Source organism: Alexandromys fortis, unplaced genomic scaffold (genome assembly GCF_014885135.2).
Source record: "Alexandromys fortis isolate MF-2015 unplaced genomic scaffold, M_Fortis_MF-2015_v1.1 scaffold_84, whole genome shotgun sequence".
NCBI lineage: Eukaryota > Metazoa > Chordata > Mammalia > Rodentia > Cricetidae > Alexandromys > Alexandromys fortis.
Genome location: NW_026068017.1, coordinates 6,537,966 through 6,564,469, shown reverse-complemented (window position 1 = coordinate 6,564,469; position 26,504 = coordinate 6,537,966). Strand labels below are relative to the sequence as shown.

The 26,504-nt window shown below is 46.7% G+C and overlaps 1 protein-coding gene across 1 annotated transcript in view; it reads left to right on the top strand.

Annotated features, from left to right (window-relative positions):
• The window catches only part of LOC126514143 (myosin-13-like), a 50,586-nt gene that overhangs the window by 14,260 nt on the left and 9,822 nt on the right, over nucleotides 1–26,504 (top strand). Inside the window, exons 14-32 of the mRNA XM_050162888.1 lie at nucleotides 3,199–3,317; nucleotides 4,225–4,374; nucleotides 4,476–4,646; nucleotides 5,404–5,713; nucleotides 7,955–8,028; nucleotides 8,120–8,207; nucleotides 10,544–10,661; nucleotides 11,525–11,648; nucleotides 12,726–12,862; nucleotides 13,401–13,656; nucleotides 15,842–16,084; nucleotides 18,648–18,824; nucleotides 19,791–19,936; nucleotides 20,055–20,145; nucleotides 20,879–21,268; nucleotides 22,017–22,143; nucleotides 22,230–22,348; nucleotides 24,294–24,490; nucleotides 25,309–25,492. Coding sequence (XP_050018845.1) covers nucleotides 3,199–3,317; nucleotides 4,225–4,374; nucleotides 4,476–4,646; nucleotides 5,404–5,713; nucleotides 7,955–8,028; nucleotides 8,120–8,207; nucleotides 10,544–10,661; nucleotides 11,525–11,648; nucleotides 12,726–12,862; nucleotides 13,401–13,656; nucleotides 15,842–16,084; nucleotides 18,648–18,824; nucleotides 19,791–19,936; nucleotides 20,055–20,145; nucleotides 20,879–21,268; nucleotides 22,017–22,143; nucleotides 22,230–22,348; nucleotides 24,294–24,490; nucleotides 25,309–25,492 — 3,221 coding nt within the window. The remainder of the gene's footprint in view (nucleotides 1–3,198; nucleotides 3,318–4,224; nucleotides 4,375–4,475; nucleotides 4,647–5,403; nucleotides 5,714–7,954; nucleotides 8,029–8,119; nucleotides 8,208–10,543; nucleotides 10,662–11,524; nucleotides 11,649–12,725; nucleotides 12,863–13,400; nucleotides 13,657–15,841; nucleotides 16,085–18,647; nucleotides 18,825–19,790; nucleotides 19,937–20,054; nucleotides 20,146–20,878; nucleotides 21,269–22,016; nucleotides 22,144–22,229; nucleotides 22,349–24,293; nucleotides 24,491–25,308; nucleotides 25,493–26,504) is intronic.

Genomic DNA, 26,504 nt, shown 5'->3' with positions numbered 1-26,504 from the left:
CCACCCTGACATCTATTGAACTTGACTCTGAACCAAAGACTGGTAAACAACTCTTTTGTCTTTGTAATTCTCACCTAGCCACTCTCCACCTTACCCGGAGAAATCCTGGAAGTAAAGCTGAGGGAATTAGGAAGAGAGGAAAGGCAACAGAACCCACAACTCCCCATGTGGCCTATTCTTTGGCCTTTACTTCTTTCATGTGCATCCTAAAAGTTCTTTGAATAAAGGGGTGAATAATTGTGGGTTACCCCTAATGATCCTACCTGTTGGTTCCAACCCTGCAGTGTATGAATCTAGTTTGTTAAACCTGAAGGCATCAAGAAGGTTCTATAGGCAAGGCTTAAAGGTTAGGAAGATCTAAATGACCTTACTAGTGTGCTGCTAAGGCTCTCATGATCTGTTTCTTTCTGCCTGGATTAATCTCCCTTTTGCCGACTTAAAGTCATCTGATCAGTAGTATTACCACGGGTATGATAGCCTACCACACTCATAGACCCCACCCATGCTCAAGGGAAGATTATACAAGATGTGCACCAGGGGTATGTGTCTTGGGACCCATCTTAGATGCCTGTCTATCTCAGTGGTACATGGTGAAAGGAGAAACAATTCATAACAGGAAACATTTGACCCAGGACAATTATGGGGGCCTTTTTGGAGTAGAGGACAGTAAATTGGACTGCAAAGGATGCTTAGGATTCTGAAAGATACAGGGAGAGGCAGATACACTGTGGTAAGCAAGGAGGCAAGAGAGATGGTGTGTTGGGGACTGAGGAAGAGAGGAGATCCACTCTGGCTACAGAGAAAAGGATGTGTGGCAGATTTGCATTTGGGAAGCTGTATAAACCATGGCCAATCCAAGTAGCAGGGGCTTAAATCAGTCAGCAGTCAGCCTACTTCAAACATGGAATCTTGGAGAATATGTATCAGGATCCTCAACAAGCATGGATTGCATAGAAACACATTTTGATAGAGTCCCTGGCCCTCGTCCTGCCCTAGCGATCAGGTGCCTTGTGTTTACAGCAGAAAGAACCCCAACAAAAGAGACAGTGGGGAACTTAGTCAGGCGCAAGCACCTATGATGATCATGCCAACTTGTGTATGAAAAGCAGGCATCCACCAAACACTAGGCATGCCCCCCAGTAACCCTAAAACCCCAACACTGTCACTGCCTCCAATCTTGCAAACAACAAAACTAAAACCTGGAGAAACAAAAGCAAAATCCGCAGTCAGTCAGTCCATACTGGAGCCGGCAGTCTGATTCTCTTTGCTGCTGTACTGTTCCACAGCTGCTGAAAGCAAGGGAAAGGCCAGTGATTGGAGGACATGAGCATGGGTTGATCAAGTATAAGAGTGATGAACGATGAATAACTGGTCCCATCCACTTACGTGAGCAAAGCAAGAAGAAGTGATAGTTTGAGCAGAATAAAGTGTGCTTCTGACAGTTGATGAAGTACTTAACAAACACTACCCTGGGATTTAGTAAACCTGTCTCCATTAGCAGCAACAAGATGAGAGTCCCAGTCAGGGAAGGGTCTGCCTGGGAAGAGGCATTTCTCTGCCTTCGTGATGGGCTCAGCTGGCATCAGTAAATGCCCACAAAGTACACAAACCTATCTGCAGTCGTCATTGGCATTTTCCAGGCTTAGATATTGAGGAACTCCTACAACCACCATGTCATAGTTTTCCTTCTTTTGCTCTGATGAAAGCCATGATCAAAAGCAATCCAGGGGAGGAAGGGGTTTATTTGGCTTACAGGTTAGTTGCCAACGAGGGAAGCCAAAGCAGGAACTCAAGAGGAACCCGGGGATAACTCATGGTCAACTACCTATCTTAGACAACCCAGGGCCACCTGCATAGCAGTGGCACCACCTGCAGCAAGCTCTGCCCTCCATCAATTTGCAATCAAGAAAACGATTGCACACAAGACACGGCCACAGACCAGTCTGATGAAGGCAATGCCTCGTTTGTTATTGCTTCCTAATTTGTGTCAAGCAGATGGAAATTAGCCAGCTATATGCCCTCTGCAGCTGAACTCCCCTGTACAAACTATGATAGTATTGTGTAGAACTGATGCACACCCTCCACTCTACTGTAAATCATCTCTAGATGACTTTGACATCTGATACACTGTAAATAGCCAAGCTATAGTGCTCAGTCCAGAGGCAGTTTTTTGTTTGTTTTTGTGTTTGTGATTATTTTTTTGAGACAGGATCTCACTAAGTATCCCTGGCTAGTCGAAAACACACTATATAAATCAGGCTAGCCTAAAATTCACAGGGCTCCACTTAACTCTGCCTCTTGGGTACTAGAATTAAGGATGTGAGCCACCATGACTGGCAATACAATTACTTTTTTAACCCTACTTCTATTTTTCAGGGTGTGGGGGAGTTATATGTGTCAGGGTCCCTGTGTTGACATCTGAGGACAACTTAAAGGATTTAGTTCTCATCTTTCATTGCATGAATCCTGGAGATTAAACCTAGGTCATTAGGCTGGACAGAAAGCACCCTTACCTGCCAAGCCTTCTAGACATCCCAGGTGTAATTCTTTTTCTTAGCATTTTCAACTCATGGCTGGTGGGCCCACAGGTGTTCCCATGTAACTAATATGTTTTTGGTTTGGGGACTTTCAGTTTTGGGATTTTTTTTTGTTGTTGTTGTTTCAATTGTTGTTGTTGATTTGAGATAAGAGCTCTTTATGCAGTCCTGACGGTCCTGGAACTTGCATATAGACCAGCCTGGCCTAACCTCATAGAATTCTGCCTGTCTCTGACTCCCAAGTTTTGTGACAAACCCAGTATGCCACCATGCCCAGCTGACTAACATGTTAATGAAGCTTAAATATTAGTAGGTCAAAAATAAGTCAAAAAGCATATTATCTGGGCATGTACTCGGTAGGTGGTAGAGCGCTTGCAAGCCAAAAGCCCTGGATGATACTCTCAGTACCTAGAGAAAGGAAGGAAAACACAAGCTTACTGTGTGTAAAGCTTGCGCTTAGGAGATGGATTGGGAGTTATTGAGAACAAAAGGTCCCTGGACTATGGGTTGAAGCTTCACAGGCAAGTCCAGGCCTGGTAACACAAGAGAATACAGTGACTTCACAAAGAACTAAGAGATGTGTTTCTCGGAGGCTGCTGGGATAACTGGACAGTACTATGACTTCTGCTTCTGTACAGCACTGTGTCTTCTCTTTCCTCAGTGGCTGACAAAGCCGGGTACCTGATGGGACTAAATTCTGCAGAGATGCTGAAAGGCCTGTGCTGTCCGAGAGTGAAGGTTGGAAATGAATATGTCACCAAAGGACAGAACGTCCAGCAGGTAACAGACTCCCAGAATCCAGCTGACTTAGCTGGCCTGCTATCTGAATTGTGTCCCTGGCATTCTTCCAGTGACATCTGGAAAGTAGTATAAACTGACTTCAACATCAAGGTGGGAATTATCCTTAGATCTCAGAGGTGACCCAAGGGATGCCGATGCAGGCATGCTCACTAGGTATTATGAGGGATGGTACCCAGGAAATGAAGGCTGGGCTGCCTCTCTCTGACTCCTTTGGGGGTTCTACATACTATTAGCTCTCTCCTCTAGTGTGTCTTTGCTACATAAGCTCTCTCCATTCCTCCCAGCTGAGACCTCCCTTAGACCTTTTAAACTTACACCTCCATGCATCCACTTTAAACCTGAAATTCAGACCAGTATCTTGTGACCCCAATTCCAAATTTTATCAAGAAACACTAATTCATCCAACCTACATCAAGACTTCTCCTCTGCATGAAGCAGGGCCAGGGCTGTTATATGGTATAACCATGGCTGTTAAGAAACTATGTTCTTAGCCTGGCAGTGGTAGCACTTGCCTTTAATCCCAGCAGAAGCAGGCATCTCTGTGAGTTCAAGGCCAGCCTGGTCCACAAGAGCTAGTTCCAGGACAGGCTCCAAAGCTACAGAAAACCCTGTCTTAAAGAATAAAAAAATAAAAAATAAAACAAACCAAAAAAAAAAAAAAACAATAAAAACTGTTCTTGGTGGAATTGTTCTTAAAGAAAGGAGACTATCATGAGATAGACAGATGCATTAAGAAATCTTTAATAAGATACTAAATGATGTGAAATTGTCAACGTTCAACTACTTTTGACTATCATGATGTCAGTTTCATGCTTCAACTTAATGTAACCAATGAATGTAGAGTAATGACTTAACATGGATGTTAAATGGATGGTCCTTTCTCAAGGTGACCAACTCAGTGGGCGCCCTGGCCAAAGCTGTCTATGAGAAGATGTTCCTGTGGATGGTCACCCGCATCAACCAGCAGCTGGACACCAAGCAGCCCAGGCAGTACTTCATCGGGGTCTTGGACATTGCTGGCTTTGAGATCTTTGATGTGAGCTATTTAGACAAATGACTGGCTTACTCTGCTTAGCTCTGCTTCCAAATTCACTCACAGGGATTTTTCAGACTTAAATTCTTCCATTTTGCACCCAGTTCAACAGCCTGGAGCAGCTGTGCATCAACTTCACCAACGAGAAGCTGCAGCAGTTCTTCAACCACCACATGTTCGTGCTGGAGCAGGAGGAGTACAAGAAGGAAGGCATCGAGTGGGAGTTCATCGACTTCGGGATGGACCTGGCCGCCTGCATCGAGCTCATCGAGAAGGTGGAGATAGGCGTTCTTTCTTTCGTCCTTCCTAACTTCCTTTCTTCCTTTCTTCCTTTCTTTCTTTCTTTCTTTCTTTCTTTCTTTCTTTCTTTCTTTCTTCCTTCCTTCCTTCCTTCCTTCATTTCTTTCCTCCCTCCCTCCTTCCCTCTCTCTCTCTTTCCCTTCCTCCATGGTGGGCACCCCACTTTGCTCCTCTTCCCTTTCGGATAGCATCCCCTTTGCAGAGAGTGTAAGCTTAGAAAGAGGGAGACTCAGAAAGCACTCAGAGCTGTTGTCACACCTAAGGAGGCACCTGAGTGGTTAAAATACAAGACTACAAGCATGTCAGTGGAATCCCAGCATGCATTGTGGCATCTCTTACCTACTGACATGGCCCTAAATTCAAAGAGGACAGGCCAGGGACAGTGTCATTATTAGTGGGAAGCTACTGTAAAAACAAAGGATGACATTAACTTTTAACAAGAGACTTCCATGCTAGACCTGCTGGTACATTCCTGTTATCCCATCACCTGGGAATCTGAAATGGGAGGATTATTGCAGACTAATCTATCCAGCATAACTCCATTCTTAGTACCTACCACAATTCTGTGGCTGCATCAAACACACCAGGAGCCTTGCTGTGGCAGCTCACATTCCAGTACTCTTAGCACCACGATAGTGGCACCAAAGGATGTCTCTTTGCTTTCTCCAACCATGGAGTCACCAGAATGGCTTCTTAACCGTAAAGACATCATCTCTGTCATCCTCCTCCTAGCCAATGGGCATATTCTCCATCCTGGAAGAGGAGTGCATGTTCCCCAAAGCAACAGACACCTCCTTCAAGAACAAACTGTATGACCAGCATCTTGGAAAGTCCAACAACTTCCAGAAGCCCAAGCCAGCCAAAGGCAAGGCGGAAGCCCACTTCTCGCTGGTGCACTATGCGGGCACTGTAGACTATAACATCGCAGGCTGGCTGGACAAGAACAAGGACCCCCTGAATGAGACCGTGGTGGGGCTCTACCAGAAGTCTTCCCTGAAGCTGTTATCCTTCCTCTTTTCCAACTACGCTGGTGCAGAAGCAGGTGAGATTCTTTCTCCCTCGTGGAAAGTCCTGTGTAATTGTCCACACCCTAAAGCCGCTCATAGATAAATCAGCCCAACATGAGCTTCAAGTTCTCACCTCCATTTTTCTCCCTCATATTTCCCATGTTCTTCTTAAAACAGTGAGCTCCATGGAGGTAAATTGGGCTCTAACTGGGTAGATTGGATGGGGTAGTCAGTACTTCATTGTTTAATAATTTAAAAAAAAACTAAGGTGTAATAGAAATACAATAAAATTAGTGCTTAAAGAGTTCAGTCAGGTTTTATTTTTATACGTTTATAATGTTAGGCAATCATCACTACTATCTAATTTACGATTATCTTATTACCTCTATAATCTATATGTAACTCTCATCATTCCTGTTCCCGGGTCCTAGGAACCTCTGTTCTACCCTCCGTCTCTATGGGTTATTTTCTCAAAGTTGGTCAAGGTATCTGTCTTCTCACTTAGTGATAATACCAAGACATCGATATAAGGACCTGTGCAGTTATGGGCGTTGGAACTCCCTTTCTAGCTGAGGCTAGTTGAACGTGTGGGTAGCTTGGAAATCTCATAGAAGTGTAGTCAGATGTGATGAAGTCTTTTAGTCAGACTTAGTGTTTTCAAGGTTGGTGCATGCCAGGGCAGGTATTATGTCTGGATTCCTTTCTGCAGGCTATGCTATCTCCCTGCACAGCTGTCTTCGCTCTGTCTCTGCCTTCGCTAGTCAGTGGGTGTCTGGGCCGTCTCCACTTTCTGACTGCCCTTCTGTAAATGCAGATCTCTGGGTGCTTCTCTGTTGTCAGCTCCATGAGGGTACCCCTAGGAATAAAAATGCAGGGTTACATGGTGTCTTCACGTTTTTTCCAGTTGGTGCCATTAACATGAGGTAACTGTGCTTGTTTGAGACAGGGCCTCACTTTGCAGTTCAAGCTAGCCCATAATTCAGTATGTATCCCAGAATGCCCCAAACATGCAATCCTCCTGTCTCAAACTCCCAAGTACTAGGATGCCGGAGTGTGTTGTCACAGCCAGGCCCTATGTGCAATTATTTGGGAAACCCGCAGAAGTTGTTCCCAGCATAGGGACAGAGCAGCTGGCACCGATTGCCAAGGTTCCCAGTCCACTCGCACTCGGTGTGCTAATAGGTGTGACACACTACACAACCGCCCAAGATCTAGTTATAAAGTATTGACCGTTTAAATGCATGCATTTATTAGTTAATCTCTTTGATTTAAAATACATGCAAGATAATGACATGATTTTAAAAAGTTAATGTCTAGTTATTCTCTGGGCAGAGAATTATAATAAATGAGCACAATTTAAACTCGAATGATGAGATGGTTTTCTTTGGTACCTCTAACTGTCTCATGGGGCAGCCTCACTTAGGGACAGTGTCAAGACATTAGTAGAAGAACCTGTGGGTCTGACCAAAGGCCTTCTGGCCTTTCCTCCCTGACCCAAGTATACATCCCTGCCTGTCCCTGTAGACAGAGAGAGACAAATGGCAGAAGCACAAGGAAGAGAGAGCGAATATTTTCCCCCAAGCCGAACTGTGATTAAATTTCAGAGGCTGAATGGGAAAGAGAGCCATTCTGTAAAACCAGACCAGACACGACTGGTTTCAAGCTGAGATAATGAATTAGGTTGTTTCTCTTAGAAAAGAAAATAGGCTATAGAATTTTCTTGAAAAAAAAATATATAGTTTTGTTATTTTCAGTTTCTTCCTCATGAAGGCAGATTCCAGGATGCTAAGGCCTATTCTTATGATCCCAGCCCTGGGGTAGTTGAGGCAGAAGGATTGGTGCAAGTTCAAAGCCAGCCTGCTCTACAGAACAAGACCTGGTCTCAAAAATCAAAAGTGATTAATTAATAATAAAAGGAATGAACATATGAGACTCCATTCATGGAGAAGGAGGTCTCAACCCATTTGATTAAATGTCAGACTCCCCTAGGAAAGGATTGTCCCTCTACCCCAAGAATATGTACTATTCTCCCAGCTAAACGTCACCACATCCCACCCCAGCCCATTCGCACAGTGTTAAAGTTGAGTGTCCCCAAATCCGGGCAACTTAGGTGTATGCTGAGAACAATCCAACAAAACTTTGACTCCTTGGGCCCATATAGCCAACACTCCTGTGGCCAGCCAGCACTCCTGTGGCCAGGCAAGGATGAGGCACTCCTGATCCCTTCTCTGGGCCCCCTGTGCTGCTCCTGACCCCAGCTCTGTGTCACTCTGCAGGTGACTCGGCAGGAAGCAAGAAGGGAGGAAAGAAGAAGGGTTCCTCTTTCCAGACGGTGTCGGCTGTGTTCAGGGTATGCAGTTTCTTCCTCGTTGGCTTGTTTCTCTCCCCCAATGAAATGGTATGTGCTAAGAGAAATGTGCTTGCTTTGGTCTGCATCCTAGGAAAATTTAAACAAACTGATGACCAACTTAAGGAGCACCCATCCTCATTTTGTCCGATGCCTGATTCCCAACGAGACCAAGACTCCTGGTGAGTAACAACCCAGGCTAGCATTATTCAAAGAGAACAGGACTCTCGTGGATTTGTAGCCTTGTCCTAACAGGGTCCCCGGGACTCCTTACTACATGCTAGGGCTATAATCCAGTTACTGGCTTCAACACAATCCTACACCTTATGAAGTATAAGCGACTGTTTTCCATATTTTACAAATAAAAAAGTCAGAAATCAAGGCATGTTAGGTCTCAAGAAGTTTCTTTTCCCAAAGTCTAGCATTTTAGACAAAAGCCAGCGTACCCTGGCCTTTAAGAAGATGTCTGGGAAGGGAGGGGAGCAGAGAAAAAAGTATAGCGCAATAAAAAAAAATTTTTTTAAAAAGAAGGTAGTTTATACTTGCTAAAAGGAATCATTCTTGCAAAAGGGACCTACGGATTTTTCCATTAACCTACGCCCCATATACCATAAATACGCCTATTTACCATATCAAAGTGGACCGCTGGCTACCTGTCCTTCTCAGCCTTGGCCCACACAGAGTCCTGCCCCCCTTCAGCATATGTCTCACCCCATCCGCATCCCTCAGCCTCTCCAACACCTGACTGAGCCTCTCTTCCCTTCCCCCAGCCTCAGGGCTTCTATAGAACTCAGCTGCTTGTCCTCTTGGTCTCTGGGTTCCCAGGTACTCTCTTTTCTTCCTCTCTGGCTCTTCCCCTGTCCTCTCACGTCCTGGTTCAGTTTGCCAGTCCTGTCCAGTCTGGACCATTGCAGATGCCCGAGGCTATGCTCTTCCTCACTAAATTCCAGATGCCTGAGGCTATGCTCTTCCTCAGTCTACAGTAAATTCCAGATGCCCGAGGCTATGCCCTTCCTCACGTCTACAGTAAATCTCCTCAGCTCATACCAGGGAGCACTATGTCCTCATTTTTTTATTTTCCAAGGCAAACAAGTTCCCCCTTTCATGCAGTTGGTAAATAACACAGTTAGGTTTGAACTGGCAGGAATCTCATTCATGTATTGAAATATCCTGGGCTTCATTAATCTGCATAGTCATAACGTTTTGTGTATCTGCTAAAATTAAAAATCAGCAGATACTATGAAGAAATGTGAAAAATGAGAAATATAAACCAAAAGTAATGCACGTTATAAAATCAACAGAAATGAATACCAATATGGTTTTTAAAGAAATAAGAAAGTTTATTTGTATATTTAAATTTTTTCTCTAATATAACCAAGAAGTAGAAATGTTGAAAATTTTTCAAAAAGAATATTTCATCTTGTGACAAGGCTGGAAGAGAATTTAACAGCACCCTTGGGTTATGAGAGTCTCAAGAACCATTTAAATCGGTTTTTCTATTCAAAATATCAGTAAAATGAAGTCGTTACCATCAAAAGGGAAAGGAACAGAAGTGGGAGGAGACAGAGGGGAAGTAAACCAGATGCCTAAGGTTTCCTTCACAAATCCTCCTGGAATTCTGATAGATGTATTTTTTTCCTCCGGCTTCACCAATCTTTCTGCAGGGAATCCCCAGCTGGTGGGCCTTTGGGCAGCCATGGCATTGCTCTACGTCATTGGCACCTTCTGGTGTCATTGCTGTCGGCCGCACAGAGCTCGGCTTAGGGCAGCTGAGATGAACCCTTCTTGCTAACGAATTTAAGTGTGAAAGGTCAGGCATAGATGATAATTTTAGTGGGAGGGGCTACAGCTCCCGTCACATTCTGAAAACTGGTATAAGGGCCTGTAGGCATTCTAGAAAATTCTCTAAGTTGAAGTCCAAGACAGCCTGAGCAGCATCCCTCCCAGCTTATAGTGAGAAATCACCAGTGGTATCTCTCCTTTAACCCCCTGGCCAGGCTGGTTACCAAGAGTGGCTATGACATCTGTCATAGGCCCCTCTGGTCCCACTGGCCCCAACCTTTCTACTCAACCCCTGTTTCCTGAGGCAGGTGCTGAGCAAATGCCCACCAGCCCCACACGGAGCCTCCACTCCCTACTGTGGCTTTCTCCTCCCGGATTTTGTTTCTTATGTGACAGGCTCTGCATATTTGACATTTTAACCCCAGCAGAGATGGGAAGGAAGGCTCTCCAGGCTGTCTAACACGGAGTCCCAGGGCCTTTCCACACACCCCTGCCTTTCCTTGGAGTCAGTTAAAAATGGAGCCTCTGGCAGGATAAAGATTTCTCCCTATGGCCTTGAGGTGCTGAAATCTCCCCAAGACTGGGACATCTCCTTTGTGATACTTCTTAGACAAGTTGTAGTCACCCCACTTAGTGCTAATATCAACACACTCAAATTCAAGTTCATGGCGTCTCAGATCATCAAAGACAAATAATAAAAAGCCTCCCACTTCCCACCCCCACACTTTCCCCCCAGGTGTGATGGACCACTACTTGGTCATGCATCAGCTGCGCTGTAATGGGGTCCTGGAGGGTATCCGGATCTGCAGGAAAGGATTCCCCAGCCGAATCCTCTATGCTGACTTCAAACAGCGGTAGGTTGCCTCTTTGAAGTATCTATCGCCTTTGAGGACAACTTTTGCACACACACCCCAACCAAAGCACTGTTGGCCTCAGCAGTTGGTAAAAAAACAAGCCTCTCAGTGTTTCTGGACTTCATTGTGCTGGAAGGATAGACCCATGTCCACAGAGAGTCTGGAGATGGCCCTAACTGATCTATCAGTCATAGTCAGACCTAGCCTGACTTTCACTTTAAAGGGTTTCTCTCCGTAATGGACTTCTGGAAATATATGAGCCTTTGTATAGAGGTGCTCTTGTACATTAGCGGATCCTAGCCACATCTCTAGCCACTACCCAAAGATGCTGATAGCAAGCCACATTCCTGCCTTGTGACCACCAAAAATACCAAACATCAAGCCAGGAGGTGCTGGCGTACGTGTTTAATCCTAGCTCTAGGGAGGAGGCAGAGGCAGGCGGATTTCTGAGTTCTAGACCAGCCTGGTCTACAAGAGCTTGTTCCAGGACAGGCTCCAAAGCTACAGAGAAACCCTAATCTGCCAGTTGAAGCCCACTGCTCTAGAACACCTCTTTCCTTCTGGAAATCCAGAGCCCTTGAAAGGTAGGAAGAACAAAGTCTCCAAGTCACAGTTAAAGCCAAAGCTCTTCCAGGTCAGATAAGAGCCATTTCCTCTGAAGGCAAATTTTCTAAGACATGTGCATCTTCCTTCCTTCCTGCTTCTCTCCCTCTACCACACCCTAGAGCCCACCCCTCAACTCCCACCTCTCCCAGACTAGCAGCACAGCATTCACTACCTTAAGACCAGAGTAGAAGGTTCTAGAAGGTCTGGTCTCAGGTACAAGGCCATCCTGAAATGTCAAAACCATTGTCTCTTCTCAGGTACCGGATCCTTAACGCCAGTGCCATCCCAGAAGGGCAGTTCATTGACAGCAAGAACGCCTCTGAGAAACTCCTGAACTCCATCGATGTGGACCGGGAGCAGTTCCGGTTCGGCCATACCAAGGTGAGAACAGGTGGCCTGGAGACTCCCCAACCCTGGCTGCTAGTCAGCTGGTCAGAGGGAAGGGTCTTACATCTGGTCAACTTGACCAACCTTGTCTCATAGCCCAGGCAGAGGAGCCCTGTGACTATGGCTGAGGACTCTGGCTCTGTGTTAATTTTTAAGAGACAAAGATCGTAAGTTAGAAAAGAGAGCAGCAAGCAGGGGACACCTGGTGTCCTAGAGAGAAATTCTCAAAGGAGAATAAAGAGCCACAGAGTGCATAGAAAGTAGGACAAACTCCAGGATGAGTGATGACTTGAGAATGGTAATTACAACCATTGGAAGAACCAAAGTCATTGTGTGTGTGTGTGTGTGTGTGTAGGTGTGCATGTGTGTGTTCCCTGTGCACAGCCATTGAGAAGGGTAATTACAACCATTGGAAGTACTTCAAGGCACTGTGTGCATTGTGTGTTCCCTGTGCACAGCCATCCAGACACATTTCTCTGCCTCCTCACAATAACTAACGTGGGAGTTGATATGAAGATGTGTGCTTAATTCATTGAGTTCTTGGGAGGCCAGAGAAACAGAGGCCCCAGCAGGAGGCCTAGAGCCACTAATTACTCAAGGCCACTTGGAGAGATAACTCAGATAAGAAGCGCTGGGTGCCAAAGGGCTGTTTCTATCCTAACCTGACCCTGTGAAAGAAGTCTGGGCTCCCAGCTGGTCCAGAAGGTGCTCCTTCAGAGACACTGAAGGCAATGGATCTAAGGGAGGGACAGAGAGCCCAGAAGCTGGGAGACAGCTGCATCTGTGACTATCTCCAAATCTGGGCATAAATGAGCCCCATGGTAGTCTTGACTGTCTTGATGTAGGTTCTGCAGAGCTAGACAATGGGGCTGATGGGCCTGGGGCCTATGTGAGAGCCCACCGTCTTGCCAGTAGCCCAGAAGGTGCAAATACAGAGACCAAAGCCACTGAAAAGTGAGCCCTGGAAGCACTCAGGGTGTCAAGGCTGGAATTAGGAAGAAGCAGGTTCTACCCTGAGGCTGATTGGTCACCAGCAGAGGATGAAGTGGGCTCATCCCTCTTTTAACGCAGGTGTTTTTCAAAGCCGGGCTCCTGGGGCTTCTGGAGGAGATGAGAGATGAGAATCTGGTGACCCTGATGACGCGCACACAGGCAGTGTGCAGGGGCTACCTGATGAGGGTGGAGTTCAAGAAGATGATGGAGAGGAGGTAAGGCGGAGTCTCACCCTGCTTACCCACCCTGCCTCTGCAGCAGCAGGTCATCACTTCCGGCTTTGGGTCACTCGTCCATTCATTCATTCAATCCTTTGTTCAGCATTGACTGCGCAGCCGTCCTGTGCTCTGGGGATATGAAAAGGAACCCCGCCTGTTAGCAGTTCACAGAAGCATGGAAAACAGACCCATGCATGGACAGCTCCAATACTCACACAAGGTTATCATTAGAGCTATAGGCAGATGAAGAGGGACCTGGTATCAATAGACCTCTAGCCTGGTTGAGATATTGGAGTTGGCATGAAGGGCTCTACCTTCCTTCCTCCCCACCTTTTCATGCTGTGTCCAGTGCCCCCCCCACACACACACACCTACAGACCTACTCTGGTTCTAGATCCCCAAAGCGTAGGTGTACCCTCCTTCTACCCAGCTGAGAAGGATGCAAACTCTGGGACCTGCGAGGGAGGGGTTCAAGTGGAAAACGAGCTGCTAGAGAGAACTGTGGGTAATTAATCCGAGCTCTGTGGGTGCCCAGGGAGTCCATCTTCTGCATCCAGTACAACGTCCGCTCCTTCATGAATGTGAAGCACTGGCCCTGGATGAACCTGTTCTTCAAGATCAATCCTCTTCTGAAGAGCGCGGAGGCTGAGAAGGAGATGGCCACCATGAAGGAGGACTTCGAACGGGCCAAGGAGGAACTGGCTAGGTCTGAGGCTCGCCGGAAGGAGCTGGAGGAGAAAATGGTCTCCCTGCTGCAGGAAAAGAATGACCTCCAGTTGCAAGTCCAGTCTGTAAGTTTCTCCTACCTGGGTGTGTAAAACACAGATTCCCAGGACAGTGGAGGAGCCGGGAGGGCCCCACGAACTGTCTATTTAAGAGGCAGTGGTGCCACCCAGTGGTCATACCAGTATTGCACCACTACCCTGTCATAAGTAGGGCTGGTCCCGACAGAGCGAACTTGTGTTTTCTCCGCTCTCTTCTTTGTCTTCCACAACAGATTTTGACATATTTTTCCATAAACATGAAGGATAAGAGTATGGTATTATAATCAAAATTTGTCAGATCTGGGTATGATATAACTCATGCCTACTCAGAAGTCTAAGACAGGAGGATTGCCATGAGTTCAAGGCTAGCCTGGACTAAACTAAGATACCTAGGCAACAATGTCAGATCCTGTCTTAACAAAACAAAACAAAAAAAATCTGTCAAAAGTGCAGGCCTTTCCAAGCAGTGGTGGCACATACCTTTAATCCCAGCCCTCGGTAGGCAGAGGCATGTGGGTTTCTGTGAGTTCAGGGCCAGACTGGTCAATAGAGCAAGTTCCAGGACAGGCTCCAAAGCTACACAGAGAAACTCTGTCTTGAAAAACAAAAACAAAAATTAAATAAATAAATATAAATAAAGTACAGGCTTTAGCCCAGTGGGGGTGGCATAGCTTTTAATCCCATCACCGAGGAGGTAGAGACAGGCAAATCTCTAAGTTTGAGGCTAGGCTGGTCTGCAGAGTGAGTTCCAGGACAGCCAGGGCTACAGAGAGAAACCTTGTCTTAGGAGGAGGGATGCACATCTTGGGGCTGGAGAGGTGGCTCAGTGGATAAGAACACTTGTTCTTGCAGAAGAGCTGGATTCAGTTCCCAGCACCCACATGGTGGATCACAGCCACCTATAACTCCAGTTCTAGAGGATCCAACTCCTTCTGACCCTGTATACTAGGTGTGCATGCGGTGAACATACACGTATGCAGGCAAAACACTCACTCATACACACAAAACATATTTCGAATGCACACTTTTTTTTTAAAAAAAAGCATCGATAAAAATAAATCATTAAAATTAAATAACCCAACTGAAAGCAGAAAGTAATTTTCCACATATGATTTTCAATAATGTGATTATGCTCCAAACAGTGCTTTAGAGAATTCATTTTTTATCAAAGAAATGGGGAGGAGAAACAGAGTCACGTCTGCAGGCCACAACACTCTGGTAGATTAATTGTCTCCTTGAAATTTATAGTTTTTTTCTTAATAAACCCTCAGAGACTTCCTTTGGGTCTCTGGACCAAGAAAGCCACGTGCCCTTGCCTACACTTGCCCGATGGGAGTGAACTTACTTCGTTGGCACATCACCTCTCAGACTCAGAAGACTGGGTGTGGGGGGGGGTGCTAGAACCTGCTGGGCTGAACTCCCAGATTCCCCACTTGTTAGCAGTGTGACCTCAGTCCAGCTCGTTCTCCTTCTGCCTTCATTTTCCCATCTGAAAATAAACATCACAGCAGTACTCACAGCGGATGGTTGTCAAGGAATCCGAGGGCTTGACTCCATGTCCGGTGCCCAGTGTGTGCTTGGGCATATAGAAGTTCAGAAAGCTCAGTGAGGGTTCTTCCCAGGCCCTTCTTATCCGTGTCCCTGCAGTGTTGTATTTAGGGCTTAAATTCTCTACAATGGGAACATAATTTACCTTGAGAACATAATTAGCCAACTCATCTACCTCCACAAAACTTGCTACAGTCTTCTGGGACATGGACTTACTCTGTCACCTACCCATTTGTGTTTCTCATTTCTATTCTGTTGCTGGAGGAAGCTCAGCTAAGGGCACATGGACCAGCTCCATCTGTTGAAAGTTAACACGTAGCAGAGTTTTGAAAACATTAATATGTGTATAGCATGGAATACATGGGTCATGTGGGTTTGGGCCAGTGGAAGAATGAAATACTCAAACAACACATCCATCAAATGTTAGAGACTTTCTTGTTTACAATAAACGTGTGTCTCTATGAACGCCTTCGTGTTGGCTGTCAAGTGATACCATCAGTGGTTAAGAGAGCCCATAACTGACATGTGTGTAACACATGGTGCTGGTGTGCACCCGACCCACTCTTTAGTTCAGTTTAGGTGTGGGCTTTCAGAGGGTCAGGCCCTTTCTTCCCAGGGTTGACAAAGCGACAGATCAGAACTTGCGGTGATCCGGCTCTTCCAGGAAACAGAAAATCTGATGGACGCTGAGGAGCGGTGCGAGGGGCTCATCAAAAGCAAGATCCAACTGGAGGCCAAAGTCAAGGAGCTGAATGAGAGGCTGGAGGAGGAAGAGGAGATAAACTCGGAGCTGGTGGCCAAGAAGAGGAATCTGGAGGACAAATGCTCTTCTCTCAAGAGGGACATCGATGACCTGGAGTTGACCCTGACCAAGGTCGAGAAGGAGAAGCATGCCACGGAGAACAAGGTGAGCCACTGAAGGCTCCTCACAGGCTCTCAGCCAATCCTCACTCATGGCCTAGGAGTGGGATGAAGGAATTGGGGTCGGCCTGGTCTATATAACCAACAACTGGTAGGTTTGTTCTCTCCTCCTTGGCCTCCACTCCGTAGCCTCTCCTCAGCTCTTCCTGGGAGTGTTGCTAACTTACGTATTTCCTTAGTAGCAAGGAATGTGTCATTCTCGTCTTTATCTCTCATGTACCAAGTGTGGGGATAGCCAGAAAATGCCAACAGAGTCAGGGGATGAAGGAGGCAGAAAACTGGATAATGGTGAGGGTAGGGCAAAAATGGGACACAAGGATCCTCACGTGTTATTGGAAGGATGTAGAGGAAGCCAGTTGGCATCACTTAGTCCAATTAAGAATCTAGAGTTGAGGAGTGGTTAAGAGTACTGGCTGCTCTTCCAAATGTGGTTTACAAGTCTGTAACTTCAGTCCCAGAAGATTTGACTCTGGACTCTGTGGGCATGGTATATACATGGTATACACGATACATACATGCAAGGAAAACCACCCACACATATAAAACAAATCTTTCTAGGACTGATGGTGCACACCTTTAATCCCAGGATTCAGGAGGCAGAGGCAAGCAGATTTCTGTGAGTCTGGGTCCAGCCTGGTCTACATAGCAAGTTCCAGGAGAGCCAGAGCTACATAAAAACCAAAAAAAAGGGCTGGAGAAATGGCTCAGTGGTTAAGAGCTTTGCCTGCTCTTCCAAAGGTCCTGAGTTCAATTCCCAGCAACCACATGGTGGCTCACAACCATCTGTAATGGGGTCTGGTGCCCTCTTCTGGCCTGCAGGGATACATGCAGGCAGAACACTGAATACATAATAAAAAAAAAAACAAAACAAAACAAAACAAAAAAACTGGAAGGAATGAAGAGAAGAAGAAAGGGGGGACAGAGGGAGTGAGGAATTTACAGATGATTCTGTTCTGGATGTAATCCAAGGAAGTCTCCCATTTTGGCTTGGGGAACACGCATAAAGGTGTTCTTGCAGCAGCTCTGCTTGGGACAGAGCTGGGGACCATGTCGCAGGATGGAGAGGTGGACTGTGGTGGAGTCACACAGAGAGCACAGTGCACCAGTGGGGCACCAGAGGTGGGTGAATCTGGTATCCAAGATGAATATGAAGCACCCAGTTCTCACAGGGGAGAAGTGTAAGTGAGGGTCACGAGCAGCGTGATGACATTTACACACAGGAAAGGTCTGTGCACACAGCACAAAAGCATATGCTTGGCAAGGATCCTTAAAAGCTTGGCATGATTCACCTAATAAAGGCTACCCGTGAGGCGGGACAAAAGGGTGGCCTGCTGGGTGTGAGATGACAATGACAATGACAGCTGACACTCAGAGTCAGTGATGGATAAACAAGAGTGATGGGAATAGACAAAAGGGAGGGTGGAGACTGGCAAATACCTGCCCTTCTCACCCACAGGCCTAGGCCTGCCCTTCTCATGGGTGGCAGCCATGATTCAGCCCCAGCAAACGGTTGTCAGGTAGGAGTGTGAGGCCAGTACAGCTGGAGGTTTGGAAATTCATGAGAAGCCAAAAATCCAGATTTTCTGTAGACTCTTACTTTCCAATATTGATAACATTTCAAAAATTTATCAATTAAATATATCTATAGATGGATTTAGGCCACAGGTAGGAGTTAGCAACCTCTCATCTGGAAGACTGTTGTTCAATGAAGATTCGCTTTAATGCTCAGAAGCTCCAGGCCTGGTGCCCAGGTTCCATCCTGTCAGCACATCTGGATTTCCTTGCCTTACACCTTGGGCCTCTCCCTCCCCTTCCTGCTTCTTCCTGAACATCAGCCTCCCTTCCCATCAGCCTGCCTGCTAACTGCTTGGTTGTGTACGATGAGTAAACACAGATTGATCTGTTGCCCTTCACACCCAGTGGATCTGCATTTTAATAGTGTCCTTCCTAGTGAAATATAGCGTGTTCTGGAAGAATCTGAGACACCATGATAGGCCAGGGGTCAGGGGAAAGGACTAGAAGTGGGAAGGCTGGGCTGTAGATCACTTGGTGGAACATTTACTTAGCACGGACAAAGCCCTGTGTTTGATCCCAGAACCACGTACAACTAAACATGGTGGCCTATGCCTGCATTTTTGTATTTGGAAGGGAGAGTCAGGGAGCTTGGGAGTCTGAGATTAGCCTGACTGATGTTAAGTTTGATGTCACTTTAGGCCACATGAGGGCTTGTCTCATAAAACTCTGCCAGGCAGGCTAGCTCGTACAGTGATGCTTGCCTTGTCTTGACTTCACAGGAGGCCAAAGCAAAAAGATCTCTTAAACCTGGGAGTTTGGAACCAGCCTGAAAACTGTTCAAAGACCTTTCCCCAAAATAGGATGAAATAAAATTAAAATGATAAAAAAAATTTAAAAAAAAAATGAACCGAAAAGTTACCTGTCCCTGAATGCTATGAAGCTAGAGAGACAGGAGGCCCCCACAGTTCTTGCTGTTGGGAATCGCTGGATTAACTGTGTCAGTAGTAAATGAGTGACTCTTGATTTGCTCCTAGGTGAAAAATCTCTCTGAAGAAATGACGGCGCTTGAAGAAACCATTTCCAAACTGACGAAAGAAAAGAAGTCTCTCCAGGAGGCCCATCAGCAGACGCTGGATGACCTACAGGCTGAAGAAGATAAAGTTAACGGTCTCATCAAGATCAATGTCAAGCTGGAACAGCAGACAGATGACGTGAGAATGCATGACCTCTGTGCTTTGTAAAGAAGGGACTGAGTAGGAACCAGTCTAGAGAGCTTGCGCGCTGGAATCAGAGCCCGGGGCCAGATTCCAGCTGTGCCCTGACCCCAGACACACATAGCTGAGGTGACCAGCAGGTCGCATGACCTTGTGAGGCCTCAGGTCCCACTTATAAGTTAGGGATACATACAAAGAGCTGGACTTCAGGGGACGTCTCAGGAAAGTGCTCAACATAACGTTTTCAGTGAAACAAAAAACCGCTTCTGTCGTTAGCGCCCACTTGTAGGCAGTTTGGGTTTACAGACTTCCAATTCTACTCTACAGTGTTTAAAGCCTTGTTCTAGGCAAGGGTGTCTCTCAGTGGTACAGCATGCACGGGGCCCTGACTTCCACCTGTAACACCTCAAAACAAAGCTTCCATTTAAATGAACAAAAATTTTTGTTCATGATGTAAGAGCCAGGTTTCATGCTAGCCGGTTTTGGTCCCTGCTGTAGTTAGACTTTCCATAGGTCTACTTTAACGAGGCCAGGGTAGGTATGTTTCCTGCTACACCCTTCTTTTCCTGAGCCCAATCCTACACACACACACACACACACACACACACACACACACACACACACGCACACAGTTCCTGGCTGACTGCCCTCAGGGCTGGGAGGTGTAGGTGGTGGTGAGGAGTGACAGGTCTCTATAGCCTCTGTCACAGGTGCCCACTTGGTCCTTTGGGAGATGCGGCCTGGGACAGGCCAAGTGGAAATGATCTGAAAAGAGGTACCAGGAGGGCCCCAAGATGTCCACTCCCTAAGATACAGAACAGAGACAGAAAAATGGAGGACGGAAGGCTGGCTTCCTTCTGGGGCTGGAGGTCACAGGGCATGCGTGGAACAATGCTGGCCGATGTGCTTCAGCCTGCTTCCTCAGCCATGTCCCAGGCTCTCTTTCCACCTGTGTCTTCCCAGCTCGAGGGCAGTTTAGAGCAGGAGAAGAAACTGCGGGCTGACCTGGAGCGAGTGAAGAGGAAGCTGGAAGGAGACTTGAAAATGTCCCAGGAGTCCATCATGGATCTGGAGAACGACAAGCAGCAAATAGAAGACAAACTGAAGAAGTAGACGATTCATGTTCTGTCCCTTCCCCCGCCCCATTTGAGACAGAAAGCCAAGTGCGCCTCCCCTCAGCGGCCTTTGTCTCATGCTGTTTTGTTCATTTGTTCTGTCTGCTTGCAGAAAGGAGTTTGAAATGAGCCAGCTACAGACCCGAATCGATGACGAACAAGTTCTCAGTCTGCAGCAGCAGAAGAAGATTAAAGAGCTGCAGGTGAAGGCGCAGAGCTTGCCTGCAAGCGCCCGGCTTGCCCTCCCCCATTTTGCTTTTCTACTTTAGCAGAGTTGTTCTTTTCTTTCTCCTCCCTGCCTCAGCAGCAGGCCGCCACAGTGGGCCTTCTTCTGTAGTTTCTGCAATAAATATTCAGACTTTCCTAAGTGGCATTTAAGTATATACTTCCTTTGAAAGAATCAGAATGTGATCTAAGGGCCAGTTGTTGCTGGTCAAGGTGCACTGACCACTGTCCCTAAGTCCATGCCCCCCTCAGTCTCCTGAGAAGGAACTGCCAGTGTCAGGTGGATATGGATCATTCGGGATGCTTTTGGTACGTGTTTATGGATTTGTTGAAGACCCAGAGAAAAGATATGGTGTGTGTGAGATTTTGTTCACACGTCTTCATGTTTTCAGCATATATCTTTTCGTCCTAAGCATGCAACTTATTTCTTTCAAACATCAGGAGGTTCTGCAGGGCTTTCCATTGCGGACTTGCTGCAGCATTGCATTGCTGCTTGGCACCAGGGCAAGCCCTCATCACAACTGACTGACTGTTCCCCTGCTGATGGACACTTAGGCTGTCTCCCAACAACTGCCGTTGGTCCTTTGTCCCTTACTCAATGATAACATATCCTCCACTTGGCGCTGCCTATCCCCATTCCTTTAGCACCTAGTCGCTCCTGAAACAGATTGGTCTCTACCCGGCCACCTTTAACTCCACTGACCCTTTCAGGCCCGCACAGAAGAGCTGGAAGAAGAAATTGAAGCAGAACACACAGTCAGAGCCAAAATTGAGAAGCAGCGTTCAGACCTAGCCAGGGAACTAGAGGAGATCAGCGAGAGGCTGGAAGAAGCCAGTGGAGCCACTTCTGCCCAGATCGAGATGAACAAGAAGAGAGAAACTGAGTTCCAGAAACTCCGCAGGGACCTGGAGGAGGCCACCCTGCAGCATGAAGCCACAGCGGCCACCCTGAGGAAGAAGCACGCGGATACCGTGGCGGAGCTTGGGGAGCAGATCGACAACCTGCAGCGGGTCAAGCAGAAGCTGGAGAAGGAGAAGAGCGAGCTGAAGATGGAGATCGACGACATGGCCAGCAACATTGAGACAGTCTCCAAGTCCAAGGTATGACTACCCCTCGTGGCCTCTGCAGTCATGTCTTCCCACCCTTTGAGCAAGTGGGGTTTGATGCGCCAAACTCACTGTGTGCTCTTGACTGTTAGCCTTCTTCCCTGCTGAGTTTTCCAACTCCTCAAATTCATTCAAGCTACATGTCCGAAATGCCTGAAGCTACTACAGCAAAATACCTTAGGCTGGGTGATTTTTATAAACAGAAGTGTTGCTTCCAGTCTAAGGAAAGCATATGCTCACTTTATTCTAGATTTTATGGGGAGGGAAGAGAAGCGAAGTCTGAAACTTCGGTTTTCAGGGGTTTTGAACAAAACCTGTAACCAGGGGTGGACCAGAGGCTGGGATAGTGACACCCTCATCTCAATAACCCAGGAACCACTGTAGTGTTAAAAGAAACACGGAAACATGAACCCAGGGCTTGGGAACAGCATTCATCTGGCAATAGACTTGCTTCTCTTCCAGCATGATCCCAGGATTCCTGTGAGTGACATCGTATCAGAAACTGGTTTACTAATCACCAGATACATGCCTACCAAGCTGACATTCCACATTATTGTTTATTAAAGAGCCAATCACACACAAAAATAAAGCAAATCCAAAATGAGGATGATCCTTAAAACCAACTTTCATATGCTCTGTTTTCATTTGGCCCAACAAGAAGCCAGACTATCAAAGCATCCAGTTCTAACGCTGGACACCAGAAACCCACTTCCACATTCCCACTGGCCTTTTCGTTCCCCAGAGTAACATGGAAAGAATGTGCCGGTCTGTGGAAGACCAGTTTAATGAGATCAAAGCCAAGGATGACCAACAGACCCAGTTAATCCATGATCTGAACATGCAGAAGGCAAGGCTGCAGACCCAGAATGGTGAGGATGGCTTGCCTCCGGAGCCCCGCGGGGACATGGCGCTTAGCACCCGGCAATGCTTATGCGAAGCCACATCTGTTCGGCAGGGGAACTGAGCCACCAAGTAGAAGAGAAGGAGTCTCTGGTTTCACAACTAACCAAAAGCAAGCAGGCTCTCACCCAGCAGCTGGAGGAGCTCAAGAGACAGCTGGAGGAAGAGACCAAGGTAAGGTGGATGGAATGGTTGCAGGGTAGAACCTGAGAAGCCAAGTATTGCAACCCTCGAGTGAGGCTGACGGGAGGTGGGTGGCAACCCTTGGGTATGGCTGATGGGAGGTGGGCTGTGGCCCTCGGGCATGGCTGATGGGAGGTGGGCTGTGACCCTCGGATGAGGGGAATGGAAGGTGGGCTGTGACCCTCGGGTGAGGGGGATGGGAGGAGGGTGGCCTGGAGGGAAGATGAGCTGGAGGCAGTACAGTATCAAGGATGAGTCTTCCCTCCGTCGTGGAGTGTCATAATAACCTGTCCCTGAATGATAGAGGACCTTGGCATTAGCTCTCTTCCCTCAGGACCAGAAAACCCTGTCTCTTTTACACCACCACCTCCCATAGGGTGGCCTGATGAACTTCCCCTCCTGTGAGGAGAGCCCCTTCCCACTACCACACTAGTTAGACCATCTCATGCAGAAATTCACCCAAGATGCTTAAAATGCTCTTTGTGGGCCTTCTCGTATAACATCTGTTCTTAAGTACCCTTTCTCCCAAAGGACTACATGGCCTAGGGAGAACCTTTGGGTGCTTTAACAGAAGCATCATCCTAATGCCAACTTCAGTATCTAGATATGGTCTATAACACATATAATCCAGTCTACCCACTGATCGATAAACTGCTCTCAGTGATTTTCCCCCACTGTGGTTGTGGATAGTAAATAAACCCTTAGCAGAACAGTGCACACAGTAAGTGCTACTGATGCCAGCATTTTGGGCATGAAAACAGGAGTCTGGCCATTTGAAAAACCCACATGAAAGGAATTTACTTTGATCTGGTTGCGAGTGCCGTGATCTGGGAGAGATTTACAAGGCAATCTTTAGAAATTCTCTATCTTTCATTTTTGGCAAAGAACAGTACCGTATTTATCTCTCATCTTTCTTTTCTGAGGGAAGGCTTTTGATGGACTAGGGAGCGAGGGAGGTTGGGTGAGAACCAGAGACTGAACAAGCAGCGTAGGTCACTGAAGGCCAGAGGCCACCCCATCTTGTCCCTCACTGCAGCTGTGAGACTCCTCCCTCAAGCAAAGTTCTGCCTTCTCTTGTCTTTTCTATAAATGATGAAAATGCAAAAATCATTGCCAATAGAACTGTTTTTCTTTGGTAGTGGCACCCAAAGATTTGTTGCAACTGTTAAAGCTAAGTGGTAAACATTTGTCATGTTTGGAAGGTCATGAGGGAGGGGAGGAGGCTCTGGACATCAATTCACACTGGTGGTCCCCAGTGTGGGGACACTGGTCTCTGGAGACACCAGATGATGGCTGTCGCTTTTTCGTGGTCACAGCATCCCATCATACTGCAGGACGTAGTAAGGAGGTGGTTTTCTTTTCAGCTGTTTTAATTCTCGCCATTACAGCCATGGAATGGTATCAATGTGAAAAATAGCCCTTTAGCAGCTGCTTTACTTTATTAAGAAACAGAGGGAGGGCAAGCCCTAAGCGCAGAGCCGCAGCATGCAACTGTCTAGATACATGTTGATGCTGTTGCTTTATGTCATTGTATATATTTCTAATGGTTGTTTTGGCAATTGGGAGGGAGTTGAGAGAGGATTTTACTATTTAGCTCAGGATGTCCTAGAACTCACCATGTACCTCAGACAGCCCTTGAATTCCCCATCTTCCTGCCTCAGCTTCCTAAGTACCAGGATTATAGATATGTGCTACCATGCATGGCTGGCTAAATATTATTGACTTTCTCTTTTATGGTATAATGCTTTCTTTAAGAAGTAAATATATTATAATTATAGAGGGAATTTTAACAATCAAACATTAGGTATGCTAATAACACAAAAGTTGTGAGGCAACATAGAAATGCTTCAAATTTGGAACAGCTATTTAAACGAACACATTTTTACTGGGAAGAAGGCCATGTGGTTTTGTAATTGATTACCGCTGTGATTCCCAGGCCAAGAACGCACTGGCCCATGCTCTGCAGTCCTCCCGCCACGACTGTGACCTGCTGCGGGAACAGTATGAGGAGGAGCAGGAAGGCAAAGCTGAGCTGCAGAGGGCGCTGTCCAAGGCCAACAGCGAGGTTGCCCAGTGGAGGACCAAATATGAGACGGATGCCATCCAGCGCACGGAGGAGCTGGAGGAGGCCAAGTATAGCCCAAATTCCCCATGGGAGAGAAGGTCCTAGAAAAGGCTCAGAAGGAGAGCAGTCCTTCAGATGGAGAAGCTCTTTCTCTCCTTTGCAGTTTCTTAAGCTTTCAGAGTGTCCCCCTCTTCTAGGGACTGTCTTTCCTTCCAGCTTAATTGGCGACTCCTTATAGGCTAGTTGTGCCACCAAGCATTTCGGGATTATTCTGGTGACACAGACACACAGCTCAACAATGGGAATGTGCTCTGTGAAATGTGTCATCAGGGACTTTATCATCATGAGAATCTTCTAGAGTGAGTCTGCAAACCAAATTGGTGTGAAAGCCAATCCTCCATAAAGCCTCTTGCTCAAGTCAAGGGACTCACTATTCCTGACATGTGTGAACTGCTGCCGGCCTGACAAAGGGTGGCACTTTAATGTAAATTTCTCTTTCAAAAGTGAAACAAGAAGTGTAGCATATCAAACACATACCCCCGTGACACAGCCGCTCACTGTCACTATGGAGTAAGCACCTACACAATGCTGCCTGTACCATGCTTTCCGATGACCAACAGCACAGTAGCTTTGCCTATTCCAGCATCCCACGAAAAGAATATGTGGTACTGCAAGGTTAGAAGGGCTGCTGTGTTGCTAGGTGATGGGAGTTTTGCACTTCTGTCATAGTCTGATGGCACCACGGTTCATTTTGTGGTCCATGGCTCCCCACTCACATGTCAGGTCTCAGTCAGCCTCCTTCAGACTGTCCATTCTCCTTCAACGTGATAGTTACTTGCTAAAATATCCCATTCTGCAGAGACAAAGTAACATCTGATTCTCTTAGGAAAAAGCTGGCCCAGAGGCTGCAGGAGGCAGAGGAGAACACCGAGGCTGCCAACTCCAAGTGTGCTTCCTTGGAGAAAACCAAGCAGAGGCTTCAGGGAGAAGTGGATGATCTGATGCTGGACCTGGATCGAGCCAACACAGCCTGTGCCGCTCTGGACAAGAAGCAGAGGAACTTCGACAAGGTCTTTCCCCAGCTGCTTCAAGGGCATGGTGGTCTCCGTGGTAGTCTTTCACACATGCATTTCATGAGCCTTGATTTCTACTTGGAAGATTCTTTGGGAACTTTCTTTACTTCTCTAATAGCTCCTTTAAGGGAAATTTACTTTTAGTCAAAGCTAATTCAAATTCTGATGAGCATGTCGTGTAGACTGAATATCTTTAATCCTCCACATCCGAGTCTGAAAGTTTTGAGCACCATGATGCTACGAAGGGAAGAAAATTCCATGTCTGACTTCATGTGACAGGTGGAAGTTAAAACATGAATATGCTGTGCTGGGGAAATGGCTCAGTGGGTAAAAATACTTGCCACCCAAGCATGAGAATCTGAGTTCAAGTCCCCGTAACCCACATGCAAGCTGAATACAAACCATGCACATCTGTGATCCCAGCACTCCTACTGGAAGATGAGAGACAGAGACAGGACAGTCCTCGGGAGCCCACAGGCCAGCTAGTCTGGCATACTCAGTGTCTCCCTCAAAGTGGAAGGAAAAGACCAATATCTGAGGTTGTCCTCTGACCTTCACAAGCACATCATGACATGCATACACCTATGTTCACACACAAATACTCTCACATACATAATGTACATTCACAAATGTCATGTACACACACATGCATGTCATATACTCATATATACCCGAAACACACAAGTATGCTGAAAGTGCTGTACAAAATTCCTTACGTCCACAATGTAGCATATGAAACATACTTGCATGGAGCTTGGGTCTCATCTTCAAAGTATCTCATGTCTATACAAATACTCCAAATTCTGGGGGAAATATACTGAGATCTGAAAAACTACCTGTCAACTCGGTGATACTCATCCTGTATTTTAAGAACCCAGCAGGGTATGTGTAGAGACATCAGACTTTGGAGTCTCGGGTCTAAAGTAGAGCCCACCTTCTTCCTTTGGTCCCCAAGGATGGAAGGATGAATGAAGCTTTGGCAGTGCTCACAGTCTTTGTTTGAACGCTC